The 19,523-nt window shown below is 43.7% G+C and overlaps 1 protein-coding gene across 1 annotated transcript in view; it reads right to left on the bottom strand.

Annotated features, from left to right (window-relative positions):
* ACOX3 (acyl-CoA oxidase 3, pristanoyl) overlaps nucleotides 1-19,523 on the bottom strand; it is a 60,134-nt gene that overhangs the window by 15,823 nt on the left and 24,788 nt on the right. Inside the window, exons 8-11 of the mRNA XM_060246161.1 lie at nucleotides 5,583-5,679; nucleotides 3,574-3,756; nucleotides 2,845-2,967; nucleotides 1,297-1,417 (exon numbers count right to left, since the gene is read on the bottom strand). Of these exons, the coding sequence (XP_060102144.1) occupies nucleotides 1,297-1,417; nucleotides 2,845-2,967; nucleotides 3,574-3,756; nucleotides 5,583-5,679 (524 nt within the window). The remainder of the gene's footprint in view (nucleotides 1-1,296; nucleotides 1,418-2,844; nucleotides 2,968-3,573; nucleotides 3,757-5,582; nucleotides 5,680-19,523) is intronic.

The following is a 19,523-nucleotide window of genomic DNA, read 5'->3' as shown; positions in this document are numbered from 1 at the left end:
TTGAATGTATCTATCTACTATTAGCTGCACGTGGCCTCCATCAGAGGGGATCTAAATCCACAGCTACATGGAGGTTAAGCAGATTTTTCAGCAAACTTGGGGCAAACCCAGGCTTGTCTGTCTGTCCGTCTACCTACCTACCTATCAAAGTAAAGGTAGTCCCCTATGCAAGCACCAGTCGTTTCTGACTCTGGGGTGACGTTGCTTTCCCAATGTTTTCACAGCAGACTTTTTACGGGGTGGTTTGCCATTGCCTTCCCCAGTCCTCTACACTTTCCCCCCAGCAAGCAGGGGACTCATTTTACCGACTTCGGAAGGATGCAAGGCTGAGTCGACCTGGAGCCAGCTACGTGAACCAGCTTCTGCTGGGATCGAACTCAGGTCATGAGCAGAGCTTAGGACTGCAGTACTGCAGCTTTAACACTCTGCGCCACGGGGCTCTCTATATACGTGGGAGGGGGGTTACATAAGGCATAAGTGTCTTCTGAGCAAGCCCAGCAAAGGCACTCAAGCATCAGAGCTGGGAGAGAGGATCTGCGCTGGGCCTGGAGGTGCTGCAGCCCAGGAGCCTCACCGAAAGCTGATCTGACCCAGCCGTGGTGGTGGAGGATGCCGGCAGCCACTCTGGCTCAGCCGCAGGGCTCAACAGGATGTCACGGGGCCTGGCGCTGTCTAGCGATGGGAGGGAACAGGTTCTCCAGAGCACTCCTCTAGCCTTCATACTATACTGTTGAGCTCAACCCAAGTTTTCCTCCACTGTCGCTCTAATTTTTGTCCCCTGCCCTTCCCGTCTCTCAGATCATCTCTGAACTTTGCCCAGAACAAGGGGGAGGATATTCAAAAGCAACTGCATTAATAATATGCCTGGCTTCCCCATTCAAGCCGGCTACCAGATCTTCTGCACAGCGACCAGCCGTGTCAGCAGAGCTTGCGGGAAACTACTGAGATCCAGCTTTCCAGACAGAGGAGTTGTGGTGGGCCGCCCCACTCTCTGCAGAGGCCATGAGACAGGAGCATGCATGAGGCTGCCATCAGAGCACTGGTCCATCAGTCTTGTCTACTCAGACTGGCAGTGCCTCTGCAGGGACTCAGGCAGAGAAAGGTCTTTCCCATCATGTTCTACCCGAGCCTTTTAAATGGAGATGCTGGGGACTGAACCTGGGGGCTTCTGCATGCCAAGCAGAGGCTCTGCCACTGTTCCATGCCCCTCCCCCTGCCATCTTGAAACAGCATCTCAGCCAGTAAAACTCTTTGTCTAGACCTCTGACTGTGCAGCTGATGAAAAAACGGACTTACTGGCCAAATAGCCATGGCCCCCACAGGCTTCTCGGCATTCTTGAGCTCCCTGCTGTGCGAGCCAGGAGGACAGCGGCTTGCCCGAAGTAGATAAGGCATGTATCTCGCGCCCAAGTTCAGCCTGATACACAAAGGAGGTAAAGAAGACAGTAGTCAACACAGATTCAGGCGGGCAGCTGTGCTGGTGTGAAGCAGCAGAACACCGTGTCCAGTGGAACCCTTAAGGCCAACGAAGTTTTATTCAAGGCATGAGTTTTCGTGTGCAGGCACACTTCCTCAGCTACATACACGCATAGTCAGCATCCAAAGGCTCCCTGCTGTATCAGAGGGTCTCCTTGCAAGGTGCTGCAGGCGGGTGGGCCGGCCGGCCTTCTTTCTGGTTGGGAGTATTTACAGGCAAGGCCAGGCAGGGTCACAACAGAGGGAAAGAGGCAGATGGCAGCAGCAGGGCAGCCTTGGAAAAAGAGCACTTCATAGGATAGATTCCAGCCAGGACCTGTCTACAAAAGTTATCACAGGTGCCGGTTGCAGGAGACCATTATTGGAGGTCACAAAAGTCAGCTCAAAGCAAGTCATGTGTTGTGCATCATCTTCTAAAAAACAATAAAGACCTCAAGTTAAATCCTTCTGGGATTCTATTCACCTTGACATCAATACACCGTATTTTTTGCACCATAAGGCGCTCCGGAGGATAGGACGCACCTTCCTCCTGGGGGGTGATCCGCTGCCTCTGCCTCCGATCCGGCGCTTCCCCCGCGCCTGCCTGCCTGGCTCCATCTTCTTCAGGCAAGTGCTGGGATCGCTCCACGTGGCCCCACCGCAAACCCAGCGCTTCGCAAGCGCCGGCTGTGGAGGGGGCAGCGTGCTTCCTCCTTGCCTGTGTGCCTGGCTTCAGCTGTGATGTTTAAAGCAAGCGCTGGGATCGGAGGGCGGAGGGAGCGATCCCAGCGCTTGCTTTAAACATCACAGCTGAAGCTAGGCACACAGGCAAGGAGGAAGCATGCTGCTCCCTCCGCAGCCAGCACTTGCAAAGCGCTGGGTTTGCGGTTGGGCCACGTGGAGCAATCCCAGCGCTTGCCTGAAGAAGATGGAGCCAGGCAGGCAGGCGCGGGGGAAGTGCCGGATCAGAGGCAGAGGCAGCAGATCGCCCCCCCGGAAGGTATGTACCTTCGGACCATAAGACGCACACACTTTCCCCCCCACTTTTTTGGAGGGGAAAAGTGCGTCTTATGGTCCGAAAAATACGGTATTTTATAATTACAGCAATCATTTAGTATGTACTTTTATTTAGGAAGCATCTAAATAATCAATATAAACTTTGATTTAACGCAATGCTTTAAAGCAGTCTGGAAGCAGCCAGAAACCTATAGCCTTGACAGCCATTTCGGCATCTCAGAAGAACAGCAGAAGCTGCGCTTTTGTGAATTATGAAGAACTCCAGGGTCACCCCCCGCACACACACACACCTGACACCTGGGCATGCTCAAACTGAGCCAGTGAAGGGCTGGGGGCTTCTTCACACAAAAGAACACCGGAGCAGTCTCTCACCTGTCGTGGACTCTTGTCCTTCATTAGAAGGCCGATGTGGAATTCAATGTAGTTCATAAATAATGACTTAGAGAAATAGTCCAAGGCATAGACAGCTGCTAAATAAGGAATCAACCGCCATTGCTGGAATAAAAATGGAATCTGCATGAGGGAAAACTGGGAGATGCTGAGGAAAGAGTTCTCTTTCAAAACGTGCCAAGAACGCAACATCGCCCTCCTAAACATGAACACACACAAAAACAAACACTCATCTCCACATCCACTCCAACACACGCCCATTACTTCAGATCCCTATGACCCAGTGGTTTAAAATGCGAGTGAGCATAGTTTCTTAAAGATGAGGCTTAGTAACTATTAGTAATCAGTAATAGGTCAGGAAAGTTATTTGGCCAGTAATCCACTGCTGGGGTCAAGATTCCTTCATGCTGCTAAAGCGCAGGAAATATTCTGAGGGAGAAGGCGGCAGCTCTTTGACGAGTTACTGCTGTGTCTGGGCCTTGGGAAGCCCCCTCCCCCCCAGCGCTCTTCCAGCCCAGCAGCCGCTTCTTCCTCATCATGAGACAGGCCCTCGGAGGCATCAACAACGACAGCCAACAAAAATGCTCGTCAGCCAGCTTTGTGGTATGTCAAAGTCAAATTAATGTGCCAGAGAATAAGAAAGACTTTTAAGTTGACACTGGATCCTTGGTCTATGGTAGATGCTCACCAGGGGCTTCAGCTGGTTTTTACCTGCATTTGATATTCAAGAACGGGAATCTCTTTCTCATCGGTTGGTCCAAACTGATGCCGAGTAGCTGAGAAACGAATCGCTATGGACACAGCAAGCTTTAAGTTGACCACGGACATGGCTATGATCATAACTCTTCCGCTGGACAAAGCACCAAGGGAAGCCCCCAAACGCTGCTTGAGGTCCTAGGAAAGAAGGCAACACAAATGCCTTGAATGGCTTCAATGTACAGGCTTCCCACCAGCCTTTTCCATGAACAACAATTTGCCAAAACAGACAAAGTTCAGAGTGAAGCTCAATTCAGACAAGAGGCTTGGCTGTACACTGAGCAGTAGCCTTGTTCCAGGACTGGTGGTGCTCCCTCCTCTAAGGGAGTCAATCTGGAGGTCTTGTCAGATCTCAGGCTGCAGCTGTGCCTTTCACCAGCTTTGGCCAACCCTTCCTTGAAGGCAAAACTTAGCCACAGTTGTCTGTTCTGCAATTACAGCCAAGTTAGACTAGCATTACATGCCTTATGTGAGGGTGTCTAGTGGCAGTTGAAAGAGAGAGGGCCAAGTTATGGAAGGCTTCTGCTTGGCTCTGAAATAAGTAGACTTTTGATGTTAGGTGAAGATTTATTTAGCTTTTTTGGGGGGGGGGTGTTGTTGATCTTAGATGTGTTGAACTCATTTGTTAGAAAGGCCAGATCTGACATAAATGGGACTTCATGTGGCTGGGCCACGCATGTCATAAAATATAATGCCAGGTAGAAGGGGTTTAAACTTTATAAAGGATACAGAACAAATTAAATATATTATTTTTTGTACTTAAGATACAAACATGCTTAAAACTCTTGTGATATTTTGCTTAAAATGGAAAGATGAGGGAAATTTGGCAATGCAATTTTTAAAATAAAACACCATGAAAAAGCACAAGGATCATGGCAGAAACTAAACATAAAATGCTCTGAGCCTAGGAAAACATGAAATGGGTAGGCATTACAAGCTCCCCCCCCCCGCCCCCAGTCTCTTAGGAGTGACAGTGACTCTCCAGTGTAATGCTCCTCCTTTGGCTGTGGGTTCCTAGGTTAAAGAGACAAACTGGCTCTAAACATCAACCCTTTATTTGCAAGGAGACAACTCCAGCAAGCAATGCTGGAAAGTGAATCTACTTGAGCTCCACTCCACTGAAATCACTGCAGCACACACCAAGTTGCAAGGAAAATACGAAATGGATTTTCCATTAAGGTATCTGGCCCCAGAACAGACTACTCTGAGGCTGGGCTCTGCCCCGTCATTCCAGGCCCAGAACACAGATTCTACTACTAGAAGAGACCTTAATGTAAAATCCATTCTGCATTTATTCTGGAAGCCCAGAAGACCTTCCTGCTGAAACAGAAGGCAAAGACAAGACAAGGGAGATGGGATCTTCAAATGGTGAGGACAGGAAGGGGAGGGGGATGAAGGGGGAGAAAGAGCCTTGAGACAGATGAAAGCCATGGGCAGGCCGGTTCTGGCCTGTAGGCTGGACATTTTACACCCGTTTTAGGGGGTTATTTGAGTCTGACTTGTGGGCAGTACTGCTTTATTCCCATTTGCTCTTTGTTGCTGCCTTGCTGCCTTGCCGACTTTTATGATATTTTATCACTGTGGTTTTCCAAGTGCTGCTGCTGTCGTCTCTACTCTTACTTGCCTTTAGTTATTAATCTCTGCGGTTTATACTTGCCAATGTGGTTTTTATATTTGCTTTAGCGTATTATACTTGTCTGTATACACGAATAAAGTTTAGTGGTTGCAGCTTGCAAGCCACCTTGAAAGCCTGCATTGGCTAAAACATACATTTTTTTTCCACCCTGGACAACACAATGTTTGAATGTCCTAATCCTCATTTATTGTAACAACCCTTGATGGAGAATGCCCTGAACAGCATGTGAGGAAGAAGTAAAAGGATTAGTGGATGAAAGGGATCCTGTGGAGACAGAGATTAACTCTGGACATGAAGCACACTGAGGTTAATCAAGCACAACGCCTACCTTGTATGCACTGGAGTAGGTTCCCTCTGCTGTGATATCTCCAGTTCGGTTTAGCAAGTTTGCCTTGGGGATCCTGACATTGTGGAACATCACAAACCTGTGAAGGAAGAAAGGAATTCACTCAAGGATGACACACGGGATCCAGGCGCCCTCTATATCAAAGGCTGAATGCACAGCCTGAAGGCCCAAAGATGATGCAGTCCCTCAAGATGCAGGAAGCATGTTTGGATCAAGTGCTTTGCATGGCCCACAAGGGAGCTGAAGAACCAGAAGACTGGTCTTAACATGACGGGCAAGATTTATCTGTAAAGCAAATCCCCTGGCAGTAGGAAACACCATTATTCTTATGGCTTTGAGTGCACAGAAATATAGACTGGACCAAGGCAGAACAGGGAAGCAACCACTAGCAACCAGAGCATTCCAGGAATTAGATGACAAGAGGAGCCGCAAGGACCTGGTGCAGGCGGAATCGCCTTCCCCCCCTTCTTCACTGTTTCATCTCTCCCCTTCATGGCAGCCCGCCCCCATACGCTCTTTGCTTTTCCTATTTCTTTCTCTCTTTTCCAGCCACCAGCCAACCAACCTTCATCTGCTCCTCTTCAGCTTTACTTATTTACTCCACTTAGACCCAGCCTTTTTGCACAAAGCAGCTTCCCTCATTCACCTCTCCTTCATTTTAACCTCACAACAACCCTGTGAGATAAATTAGGCTGAGAATGTTTAACTGACCTGAGGTCACCATGTGAGCTTCCACAGCAAAGGGAGGGTTTGAACCTCGGTTTCCCAGCTCCTCTACACTACACTGGCTCTCGTGGGTTGCCTGTTCTTGAATAGGGTAGCAAGTTGTTGCTCCATGGCCTCAACGAGTCCTCTCTTAAAGTGTAAAACATCCCTGCCTTTCATTGACAGAAACCAAGGCTTGAAGGCTGGCAATAGTCTTGCAGTTCTCTAGAAAGTGTCACTGATGGTGTCAGGTTCTTAAAGCTACTGGCATTTCTTGTTATTTTGTACTTTAATATGTGTAAGTCTTTGTGTGCATTAGATTTCAGATTTTTCTGCAAAATTCGTGATTTTTTCAGATTTGTAGAAAAGTCTGTTCACAGCTCTAGTCTCTGGATTTCATAGAATCATAGAATTGGAAGGGATCTCCAGGGTCATCTAGTCCAACCCCCTGCACAATGCAGGAAACTCACAAATACCTCCCCCTAAATTCACAGGATCTTCATTGCTGTCAGGTGGCCATCTAGCCTCTGTTGAAAAACCTCCAAGGAGGAGTCACAATTTGGGCCATGTTGAGAAATAGAAGTACTGACAAGTGGGGACCCACAAGGAACCTGCAGGGTCCACTGGTGGCCACAGTGTGTGTGTGGGGGGGGACAGGGAGTCATGCTAGGCAGGGGGAGGAGGTGGGACAGGAGGCTGGTGGTGCTGACATGGGAGGCAGGAAAGAAAAACTGAGGCAAGCAGCAGCACTGGGGGTGGAGTGAAGATTCTTTGCACCTACATGTACATCTCCAGTGCTGCTTTTCCCGGCAGTCTCTCCAGTTACACTGGCAGGAAAATGTAGGGAGGGCACCTGGTGCGGCAGCTACACCAGCATGCAGGTGGGCCAAGAGGCCCCTTCTCACCTCCACCTCAGCTGCCCTCTAAACTTTACCATCCCTTGCAAATGGCAGGACCACAGGGATAAACAGTGCTAGAGATGGGGAAGAGGTGCGAAGAATCCACTTTGCCCTCTGACTTCCTCTCCTGCCCTTCTCTTTCTTGCCTACCTGTTGACAATTGATTTCTGCTCTTGCTTGTAACACTCAAAACCTTTGTAAAAAGTTGTGGTTTAAGTTTCCCTCTTTTTAGTTTTCAGCTTGTTCTACAACCTGAGAGGGGGCTCACCCAAGTTTGTAGAGCCATCTGTTGTGCGTCAGCAGGGCCCCGACCTGCAGATTTAAGTATTCACAAACTGGGCCCCATTTGGCTATTAGAAAATAAGATACTGTAGCTTTCTGTCCCCATGCAGCATGCCTAGTTGGTGCCACTAAAGGTTCTTCCTTGTTTACTTAGCCCTTACAGAGGGTGGGGGTGGCTGTTTTTCAGTGTTCAAAATAATTCTCGTTATGTGACATCAGCTGCTCTTACCATGACTCCAAGGAGCCCTGTTATCCCACTGCTGTGGCTGCGGCTGAGAGAACAGTGAACACTGGAAGTTGCCTCCCACTGAATCAGACCCCCTGGGTCCATCTCGGTCAGTGCTGCCTCATCAGACTAGCAGCTTCACATCACCTACTGCCTGCTCCGTTGAACTGGAGCTAGCAGGGACCTTCTACACCCCAAGCAGATCCTTCCACCACTCAGCCATGGCCCCACCCAGTGGTTTGCCCCCGTGGCTTCCTAGCTGAATCCTGGGACTTCCTAGCTGAATCTTCAGCCACCCCAACCCCCTCCTTCAGAAGAGAGGCATCTTGCACAAGGGAGGGGGCGATCCCCCCCAGCATTCCTACCCTGCAGGCAACAGGATCCCCCCTCAAAGCTATTCCTGGAGGAGAGGGGGGTCTTCCATTCCTCCAGTAACAGCATTCAGAGGAACACTCAGGACCGCTGCAGGAGGGGAAGGATCAGCAAGAATCACACCCACACCCCCTGCACACACACAGATATTCTAGGTGGGATCTTAGGCATTGTGAATTGATGAGTGTGTAGTCAGGAGACCTCCACAGCAATTGCTTTTCAGTTGTGCCAACATACAACGTACCACAGTTGTGAAAACGTTTGAACCGTTGTAAAAGTGGACAGGGACTGACAGGTGCACGGCACCAAGAAAACATTTTGGAATGCTGTCAAAATGCTTTATCTAGATTCAGTATTAATCTTTCCACAGTCCACCTTGTTTTCCACGGCCCCGGAAGGTAGGACCAGAACCACTGAGTTGAAATTAAATCAAGAGAGTTTCTGGCTCAACATTAGGAAGAACTTCCTGACCGTTAGAGCGGTTCCTCAGCGGAACAGGCTTCCTCCTGGGGAGGTGGTGGGCTCTCCTTCCTTGGAGGTTTTTAAACAGAGGCAAGATGGCCAACTTGCAGCGATGCTGATCCCGTGAATTAGGCCAATCATGAGAAGGCAGGCAGGAAGGGTTGCATCAGGGCTTAGTTCTTGTGGCCTTTTCTTATACGCCCAGGGAAATGTTGATTGACACTTTGCAGTCAGTCTGAAATTTTTCTCCAGGCCAGTTTGGCAAGGGATCCTGGAGGTTTTTGCCATCTTCTGGGCATGGAGCAAGTGTAACTGGAGATGTAGGTGTGTGGTGGAGATATTTGTGTTATCTCCTGCCTGGTGCAGAGGGTTGGACTAAATGGCCCTGGAGGTTCCATCCAACTCTATGATTCTTTAACTGTGAGACCTAGCAGCTAGGCAACAGCAGAGATCAGATCAGACACTCTCACAGAAAGGCAAGTGTGCCACCTGCTGGAGAACAAAGATAACTCAAGCAGCACAAGAGCTTTTATTAACAGAAGTCAGTGTTTAAGTCTCACATTTTGACATGTTACTGTTTTATTGGTTTCTCATACTCATGCTTCCCAGATCAAAGGCTTGCTCAATTTGTTAATTTTACTATTCTGTCAATGGATTTTAAATTTGTACCACTTTGCATTCTAAACTACTGCCTACCATAATAACATAAGAGAAGCCATGTTGGATCAGGCCAATGTCCCATCCAGTCTCAGCAATTTCATTGAATGCCCACGAGTTCTTGTATTGTGAGAAAGGGAGAAAAGTAATTCTTTCTCTACTTTCTCCATCCCATGCATTATCTTGTAAACCTCTATCATGTCACCCCGCAGTCGACATTTCTCCAAGCTAAAGAGCCCCAAACGTTTTAACCTTTCTTCATAGGGAAAGTGTTCCAACCCTTTAATCATTCTAGTTGCCCTTTTCTGGACTTTTTCCAATGCTATAATATCCTTTTTGAGGTGTGGTGACCAGAATTGTACACAGTATTCCAAATGAGACCGCACCATCAATTTATACAGGGGCATTATGATACTGGCTGATTTGTTTTCAATTCCCTTCCTAATAATTCCCAGCATGGTGTTGGCCTTTTTTATTGCAATCACACACTATCTTGACATTTTCAGTGAGTTATCTACCATGACCCCAAGATCTCTCTCTTGGTCAGTCTCTGCCAGTTCACACCCCATCAACTTGTATTTGTAGCTGGGATTTTTGGCCCCAATGTGCATTACTTTGCACTTGGCCACATTGAATCTCATCTGCCACGTTGACGCCCACTCGCCCAGCCTCAACAGATACCTTTGGAGTGCCTCACAATCCTCTCTGGTTCTCACCACCCTGAACAATTTAGTGTCATCTGCAAACTTGGCCACTTCACTGCTTACTCCCAACTCCAAATCATTTATGAACAAGTTAAAGAGCATGGGATCCAGTACTGAGCCCTGCGGCACCCCACTGCTTACTGTCCTCCACTGCGAAGACTGCCCATTTATACTCACTCTCTGCTTCCTATTAATTAGCCAGTTTTTGATCCACAAGAGGACCTGTCCTTTTACTCCATGACCCTTGAGCTTACTAAGGAGCCTTTGATGAAGAACTTTATCAAAAGCTTTCTGGAAGTCAAGGTAAACAACTATTGGGCCTCCTTTGTCCACATGTTTGTTCAGCCCCTCAAAGAGGTTAGTGAGGCAAGATCTTCCCTTACAGAACCCATGCTGAGTCTTCCTCAATAACTTGTGTTCATCAATGTGCCTACTCATTCTGTCTTTGATAATGGTTTCTACCAACTTTCCCGGTATTGAAGTCAGACTGACTGGCCTGTAATTTCCCGGATCTCCTCTGGAACGGAGGCAGATTTCAATGAAAGATTACATATTTTTGTCATAAGATCCACAAGTTCAACTTTGAGTTCTTTCAGAACTCTTGGATGTATGCCATCCAGACCTGGTGACTTATTAGTTTTTAATTTGTCTATCAGTTGTAGGACCTCCTCTCTTGGCACCTCAATCTGACTCAGGTCTTTCAACACCCCTTCCAAAATAAGTGGTTCTGGAGCAGGCAAACACTTCTCATCTTCCACAGTGAAGACAGAGGCATACCATCTCTATGTAGCTTTGCTCACTGTACCTGATTCCACGTCTGATGAAGCGTGCTTGGAGCACACAAAAGCTTACGTTCTGAATAAACCTGTGGTCTTAAAGGTGCAACTGGACTCTTACTGTTACACTGCTGTATGCGTATGCAGCTGTGCCTATGCCTTCTCCACTAAATCCCTTTAACGCTCTTTCTCGTGCTAGCTCTGAAAGGTGTATCTGGAGAGGAGCCGCCTGGACTTGTCAGAGCTCCGAAGTTACACAGAGATGGTGCTGGATGGGAGGCCACCAAGGCAGGCAGGCGCTGCTGTGCAGAGGGAGGCAATGGCAGAACACCTCGATTCAGCTCTGAGGGACCACCAGGAATTGGTTGCAGCTCAATGGCACACTTTGCATGGCGGGGGGGGGGGGGGGAGAATGCATATTAACAAGGAGAGCACTCAAGTGTCAATAATATAGTTGCCCCAAGGGGAGGGGGATGCCCCAGGAAACAAACACACACAAAAAATGCTGTATTATGGAAATGTGGAGGTGGTTCAATAGTTTAAGACTTCTTGGTTTTCCAGTAAAGTTAGAACATTTGTCCTAGTCAGCTTTGACATTCAGAATTTATCTGTTGAAAGCCAGAATGTCAGCAGAGTATAGAAACCCCTGCTGAAGAACAGCAGAGTCCACGTCCCGCAAGCACACAACACGGCTTTTGCAGCTCCTCCCCCCCCCGCCCCCAATCCTGACATTTTCCTTGGAGATGCAGCATATTGGCAGGGTCTCCCTATCAGCACACAACCCAAATTCATAGGCACCGTGTACTCCTAAGGCAAGAGGCACTGAGAAGCTCCATGAACCTGTTTCCTGCAGGGGAACAAGGGCAGCCCAGCAGGTTTTCATGGCAAGAAGCTGAAGAAGTGCCTACAACAAAAAATCCCAGGTGTCGGCTGTCACAGCACTCCAGTCCTCAACCATCCCTTCTGGCTGGGGGATGGATATTCAGCCTAGTAGGGGGGTGGCCAAACTCGCTTAATGTAAGAGCCACATAGAATAAATGTCAGATGCTTGAGACCCACAAGACATGAACATCAGATGTTTGAGAGCCGCAAGACAAGAAGGAAGGAAAACAGATAGAGAGGGGGAAAGAAAGCAACTTCAACTTTAAATGCATTTTCCAAGCTGCTGGCTGGCTTGTTTCAAGCATGCATATTTCTAAGCACAATGGTGGGTTCTTAAACAGAAAGGAGGCCGTTAGTATCCATCGCCTCCCTCCTTTTTCCAAAGGTTGGGCAAACAGTAATTCCATCTAGCCCAACGATGTTCTCACTGCAGCCAGGCTGTGAGGTGCCTCTCCCCCACATTCACACAGACAGCTCTTATCAGGTCTGGAAGAAGTGTGAGAAACGGAGATGTTTTTAATTATCTACATTCCTTAGTAGTAAACTAGATACTATATACTAACCTTTGAACCCGTGACTCAAAAAGCATCTGTATGTTATTCTTTGAACTAATCCTCTAGAGTAACAGTATAATCATGTATACGTCATTACTTCCAAGGATCCTGTCCTTGGTAAAGCTTCAGAGTTTCTACAATAAAGCAACTTTTGATTTCACAACAAAAGAGTGATTATTGAGAAATATCGATGCTTGACAGCTTGGCTCGGAGAAGTGATTTAAAGAGACAAATGCCTTCTCAAAGCTGGCAAATGGGGCGGTGGGAGCTTCAAGAGCCACACAATGTGTGTGAAAGAGCCTCATGTGGCTCCTGAGCCACAGTTTGGCCACCCCTGGCCTAGGGGTTTTCTAGTCCCTGACACACCTGGCTGGGGGGCTTCATGCTCCATCTGCCTCATCCTCTTGCCCCCAGCTGCCCCTCATAGTGGTTTGAATTCCTACCTTTATCTCCCTTCATTTGGAGGCATCTTGGCTCCCCCGTGACCAACACTCATATGAACAGCAGAAGGCGCCTGCTATCCACCCTCACGATTGTCATCAGCGTGAGAAGGCAGAACCCAGTGGGCAAGGGAAAGAGGCCAGACCACCCCCCACCCCCGGCTGGCAGACGATGTCTGTGCTACTGCATGTGCTTCTGAAGGAGAGGCCCTTTCTTTGCACTGGGTGCACGGGACAAAGGAAAGAAGATGCCTGCATGTTCACCCAGGACAAAAGACATGCTGCAGCTTGTGCTGCATGGAAAAGGCAGAAGGACGTACCTCAACACAAACCACAAGTGAGACAGAAGTGTGTTTGTGATGATGCTGGGGTGCTCTGTTGTGCTTGCTGTGAGAGAAGAGCTATTGCACAATTCTGTTGTGCAATTTTGCGGGGGAAGAACATTAAATGCACAGGCATTTTTTACATGTTGAATCTTTAACTACATAGATTGTCTTGCAACTTCACTGGTGGCCTGTGTTCTGGTCCACTTTCTCAAGCATCTCCACTACATCAGCTTTGTTAGTTCTGCCATGGGATCCTTTGAGTGACCACAACACCGGGTGCAAGTTTCTGTTTCAGCTGTGGCCCACTCTTTCCCCCTCCCAGGGCAATTTGGGACAGCAAATAATGGAAAACATGGCATGCTGAGTGACCCACTTAGAGAACCACTGAAGAAATTACACAATTTATGATGTAGCAACAACAATAAAAATAGCCTCTCTGTGTCAACACCCAGCTAAGGCCATAGAAGTCACTACGTTCAGAAGGGTGGAACCATGCTTTGCATTGCATTCTGAATGGCAGAAAACACTGATCACACTGGAAAGGCAGCTGTTCAGCCATGGTATATTCATAGCAAGGAAGACATCTGCCTAGGAGGACAAAACAGGCCTGGCAAGGAGGAGTGCATTGGCTAGACCAGCCCTCTGGGACACCAATGGCAGTCTCATTTTCTTTTGAAACCATCCTGTTCAAAGAGTTAAAATCCCGTAATTTTCTATAATTCTTGTATGGCACTTCAGTCTCCATTTTTTCTACCACCAACTTGGCTGTCTCAAAATTATTTTTTTAAAAAAATGGATGAGGAGGCCCTGCTTTGCAATGGCTTCAATTTCTCCTGGTACGAAGTTTCAGAAGCAGGGGGGGCAGGGCTGAGAAACTTTTTTTTTTTGGCATAAACAATTTTATTAGTAACATATGGTAGCAAATCTATATCAATACCTTACAACTTAAAAAGAAAAATTTATCTACCCCATATCTTACTTTTCTCCCACCCCTCCCCCCGTTATTTGACCCCCGCCAGTTTTATTTACTTAAAAAAACACATATTAAAGGTACCCTTAACTATTAAAAAAACCCAAAAGTTATATTCTTCTTTTAAAACTTAAACATTATCAAAAATTGTCCAGTGTCCTTTTATTTTCCATTCTTTTTTTATGTATCTTCTGAACTTCTTCCACTCCATCTTAAAAACTTCCAAATCATAGTCTCTTAATATTCTTGTTAATTTGTCCATTTCACTCCATGTCATAACTTTTAGAATCCAATCCCATTTCTCTGGTATTTTTTCTTGCTTCCACAACTGTGCATACAATGTCCTAGCAGCAAGTACCAAATTGAAGTTCTCTCTTCTTTTGGAAATGTTTCCATTTGTAGTCCCAACAGAAAAGTCTCTGCAACTTTGTTAAACTCATATCCCAAGATCTTAGAAATCTCTTGCTGAATCATCTGCCAAAACATTTTAGCTCTTTCACAAGTCCACCACATATGGTAGAAAGAACCTTCATGCTTTTTACATTTCCAACATCTGTCTGGCATCTTATTCATCTTTGCCAATTTTTTTTGAGTCATATACCATCTATACATCATCTTAAAATAATTTTCTTTAATACTTTTGACATGTTGCGAGTTTCATACAGTTCTTCCACAGATATTCCCAAGATTCCATCTTTATTTCTTTATTTACAATAATTGCCCATTTAATCTTTTGAGATTTCACTACTTCATCTTCTGTAGACCATTGTAAAAGTAATTTGTATACTTTTGGAATTAGTTTATCATTGTCTCCAAGCAGAACTTTTTCCATTTCTGTTTGTTCTTTCCTTATTCCTTCAGTTTTAATGTCATTCTCTACCAAGCTCTTTATTTGTTGCATTTGAAACCAATCATATTTGTGACTCAATTCTTCAGCAGTTTTCAGTTCTATTTTTCCACTTTGTATTTTTAACAATTGATTATATGACAGCCACTTTTCTTCACCTATCTCAGCCGTTATCTTTATTACTTCAGCTGGCACTATCCATAAAGGTCTTCTCTCATCTCCATATTTCTTGTATTTTGTCCATGTATTTAATAAATTGCTTCTTATATAATGGTGAGAGAAAAGACCATCCATCCTCTTTTTTCCATAGTACAAATATGCGTGCCAGCCAAATTCATTTCCGTGACCTTCCAACACTAGAAGCTTTTTGTTTAACAGCGTTATCCATTCTTTCATCCACACTAAGCAAACTGCTTCATGATATAATTTTAAATCTGGTAGTTGAAATCCGCCTCTCTCTTTTGCATCTGACAGAATTTTCATTTTAATCCTTGGCTTCTTCCCAGCCCACACAAATTCTGAAATTTTCCTACGCCATTTATCAAATTGTTTAGCATCCTTCACAATAGGAATAGTTTGAAACAAATACATTATCCTTGGTAGAATATTCATTTTAATTGCAGCTATTCTGCCCAGCAATGACAGATTAAGCTTATTCCATTTTAGCATATCTTCATCCATTTTATGCCATAACTTCTCATAATTATTTTTAAACAGATCAATTTTTTTCATTGTTATCTCCACCCCTAGATATTTTACCTTGGAGGTAACTTCACAACCCGTTAGTTTCTGTAATTGTTGTCTACTCATCTGCATATTTTTACACAGAATTTTAGATTTTTCTCTATTTATAGAGTCCCGCCAACTCCCCATATTCTTGTATTTTAGTTAACAGCAAAGGTGTAACTTGTATGGGATTTTCATTTATAAGCATTATATCATCAGCAAACACTCTGTATTTTTAAGTACATCCTTTTATTCGTAAACCTTGTATATCTTTTTCTTCTTGAATCTGCATCAATAAAATTTCAAGAGTCATTATGAACAACAGTGGTGAAAGCGGACAACCTTGTGTAGTACCTTTGCTAATTTCATTTCTCCTGTAAGAACTGCATTAACACATAGCCTTGCCCTTTGTTCGGAGTATATTGCTTTTATCATTCTTATAAAACTTTCTCCCAGCTCTATTTTTTTCCATTACCGCGAACATAAAGACCCAACTTAAATTGTCAAATGCTTTCTCTGCATCTGCAAAGAATAATGCTACTTCTTTTTCTGGATGTCTTTCATAATATTCTACAATATTTACAACAGTCCTAATATTGTCTCTTATTTGTCTTTTGGGAAGAAACCCTGCTTGATCTTCCTTTATAAAATTTATCAAATGTTGTTTAAGCCGTTCTGCCAAGATTCTTGTAAATATTTTATAGTCATTATTTAATAACAAAATTGGTCTGTAATTTTTTACATTTGTGGCATCTCTATCTTCTTTAGGTATCAACGAAATGACAGCTTCTTTCCATGTATTTGGTACTTTCCTTTTATTCTTATTATATTCATCAACTTCTGCAATTGTGGTATTAATTCGTCCTTAAAAGTTTTAAAATATTTAACTGCATATCCATCTGGCCCAGGAGCTTTTCCATTTTCCATTGCATTGATTGCTGCTTCAATTTCTATCTTTTCAATTGGATCATTCAAAACTTTTCTCATATTTTCAGTTAGGGGTTCTATTTTTAACTTTTGTAAATATTCATCCAACTTCTCTTTCTTTATTTTAACACCTTTAAACAGTTTGGCATAGTACTTGAAAAATTCTCTTTTTATTCCCTCTTGAGTAACCACTTCTCTTCCATCTACCACAATTCTGCTAATAATTTTATTTTCTCTCTTTTTCTTCAATTGCCAAGCCAAATACTTTCCTGGTTTATTTGCTCCCTCAAATGATTTTTGCTGAAGTCTTTTCAAACTCCATTCCACTTCTTTATTCAACAAGTGTCTTAATTGAGTTTGTAGTATTGTAATTTCCTTTAAAATTTTCTTTTTCCCTGGTCTTTTTCTCAGCTCCCCTTCCTTTTTCTTTATTTCATTTTGAATGTCCAACAACTGTTTTTCTTTTCTTCTCCTGTTTTTATTATTCAAAGTAATCAACAGTCCTCTCATTACTGCTTTATAAGCATCCCAGACCGTCTGAAAATCAATATCTTCTTTATCATTCACTTGGAAAAAAGCTTAAGTTTCTTTTTCTAGATATGTCACTGTTTCTTTATTCTGTAGCAAATCTTCATTCAGTCTTCATCTTCTCAATTTCTTGGACAATTTTGTAATCCACATTATTGGGTTATGGTCAGCCCCAATTTTAGGTAAAATCTCTATCTTCTTTGTTATAAGACTTAAGTCTTTAGTTCCCCACAGCATGTCAATTCTAGAAAAAGTTTCGTGTCTTGCTGAAAAAAGGTATAGTCCCGCACTTCAGGATTAAATTTCCTCCATATCTCTTCTAAATTTTCTTCTTTAGCCAATTCAAAGAAAGACTTTGGCAATTTCCCTTCTTTCCCATCATTTTTTTCCCTCCAGATCTATCCAGTGAGTTCTTAACTGTTCCATTAAAGTCTCCCATTAACAATACTTGATTATAGGTCAGTTCATCAAATTTTTGTGTAATGTCTTTGAAAAAAGCATCCTTTGCACTGTTAGGCGCATACAATCCCAATAACAACGTTTTTTTCCCCATTTAATATTGTCTCCACTGCGACAAATCTTCCATCCTTATCTTTAAACACTAATTTTGGCTCCAATTCTTGTTTGATATATAAAACCACTCCTCTTTTCTTCTGTTCAGCTAGTGAAAAAATTTCTACTCCCAATTGTTTGTTCCATAAAAATTTATAATTTTTGTTTAATATGTACTTCTTGCAAACATATTATATTACAGTTTTGTTTCTTAATCCAATAAAATGTTGCCCTTCTTTTTTGTGGTGAATTTAGTCCATTAACATTCCAAGACAATAATTTGTAATCCATCATGGTGCAAATTCTTTATTTTCTTCAAAAAATCTACGCAACTCCTAAGCATTTGTAAGTGTGACTCTTTTCCCCTGGAGGGCAAAGCTCAAACCAGGTATAATCCATCTGAACCTCGTGCCATTGTCCCTCAATTTTTCTGTTAGCTTTTTATATGTTCTCCTATCGTTCATCACTTGCCTTAGCAACTCCTTCATGATTCTCACTTTACTGCCTCCCACTATCAGTGCCTTTTCAAAATTTTTATTCATGATCCTTCCCACCGTTTCCTTTGTCATATATCTTATAACAACATCTCTTGGTAGATTATTTTTCTTGGCAAAGAGTTCACTCTGTACATATAATCATACATATTTTTAGTCTCTTCAGGATTTTCATCTAAAAATTCTGCAATTATTTTTATTATATATCCTTTCAAATCACCATCCTCCACTTCAGGTACTCCTCTCAGATGTATCTGAGTTTCCATCAATTTGCAGTCATGGATTGTCACTTTTTCTTGAATTTTCAACAAGGTGGAATCATATACTTTCATTTTTCCTTCTACTTCCTGCACTTTCTTAGATGTTTCCCCAGTTTCTTTTCTGAGATCTTCCATATCCTTTTTAATCTCTGCAATAATTTCTTCTTTCAATTCATCTATCATCTTCCTCACCCCTCTCATCATTCTGGCTTCCATCGCATCCAATTGTTCCTGCATCTTCTCCAATGAAAGAGCCCTTGTTCGGGGCTGCTTGGCTTCAGACATTTAAAAACACCAAACATTCATCTCTATCCAACATCAAATAAACCTTCTCCTAGCAGAAGAAATCGAGAGAAAACTGAAATGGGTGAAGCAAAATTACTTTGAGAACGCAAATAAAGTGAGTAGATGGTTGGCCTACAGGTTAAAGAAGGAGAAAAAGATCATAAAAACTCTGAAAAATAACGAGAAAGAAGAGGTCTTTCAAAACTCCCAAATGAGGGATATCATTCAAAACTTCTATTGAAACCTTTATAAGAGACAAGAGATCATAAGCCAAAAGCAAGAAGACTATATTGAGAAAGTTAAATTAAAACGGATAACGATAGAACAACAAGCAATGCTGGAGAACACTATTACAATCCATGAAATTGTTGAAGTGATCAAAAATCAAAAACGGAACAAGACTCCAGGCCCCGATGGTCTTCCGATCGAATTTTTTAGAGCATTCGAAGATATTTTGCTGATTCCATTCAAAAAAGGGATAGAGAATATACAAAATACTGGGGAGATTCCGGATTCCTGGAAAGAGGCATTGATCACTTTGATTCACAAAGAAGGAACTGATTCATCGGAAATTAAAAATTACAGACCAATCTCGCTTCTAAACAGTGATTATAAGATCTTTGCTGCAATTCTTGCAAGCAGACTCAAGAAAGTGATTGCCAATATAATCCATGAAGATCAAACAGGTTTTGTCCCTGGACGACTTATGAGCCAGAATGTAAGGTTATTATTGAACATCATTGAATATTATAAGGACCACCCAGATAAGCAGTTCGCGGGAATCATGGTCAACGCAGAAAAAGCATTTGGTAACGTCAATTGGAATTTTATTTCCAAAACGTTAGCAGCTGTTGGATGTGGAGAAAATTTTTGTAAAATGGTAGTAGCAATTTATACAAAACAAACTGCGAGAGTCAACTTCAACGGAATTATGACTGATCCAATTGAAATAGAACAAGGTACCAGACAGGGTTGCCCTCTGTCACCACTCCTTTTCATTTTGACATTAGAAGTCTTGATCAAAAAGATTAGAGAAGATCCCAAAATCC

This window comes from Heteronotia binoei, chromosome 9 (assembly GCF_032191835.1).
Source record: "Heteronotia binoei isolate CCM8104 ecotype False Entrance Well chromosome 9, APGP_CSIRO_Hbin_v1, whole genome shotgun sequence".
Lineage (NCBI taxonomy): Eukaryota > Metazoa > Chordata > Lepidosauria > Squamata > Gekkonidae > Heteronotia > Heteronotia binoei.
This window is presented reverse-complemented; position numbering and strand designations above follow the sequence as displayed.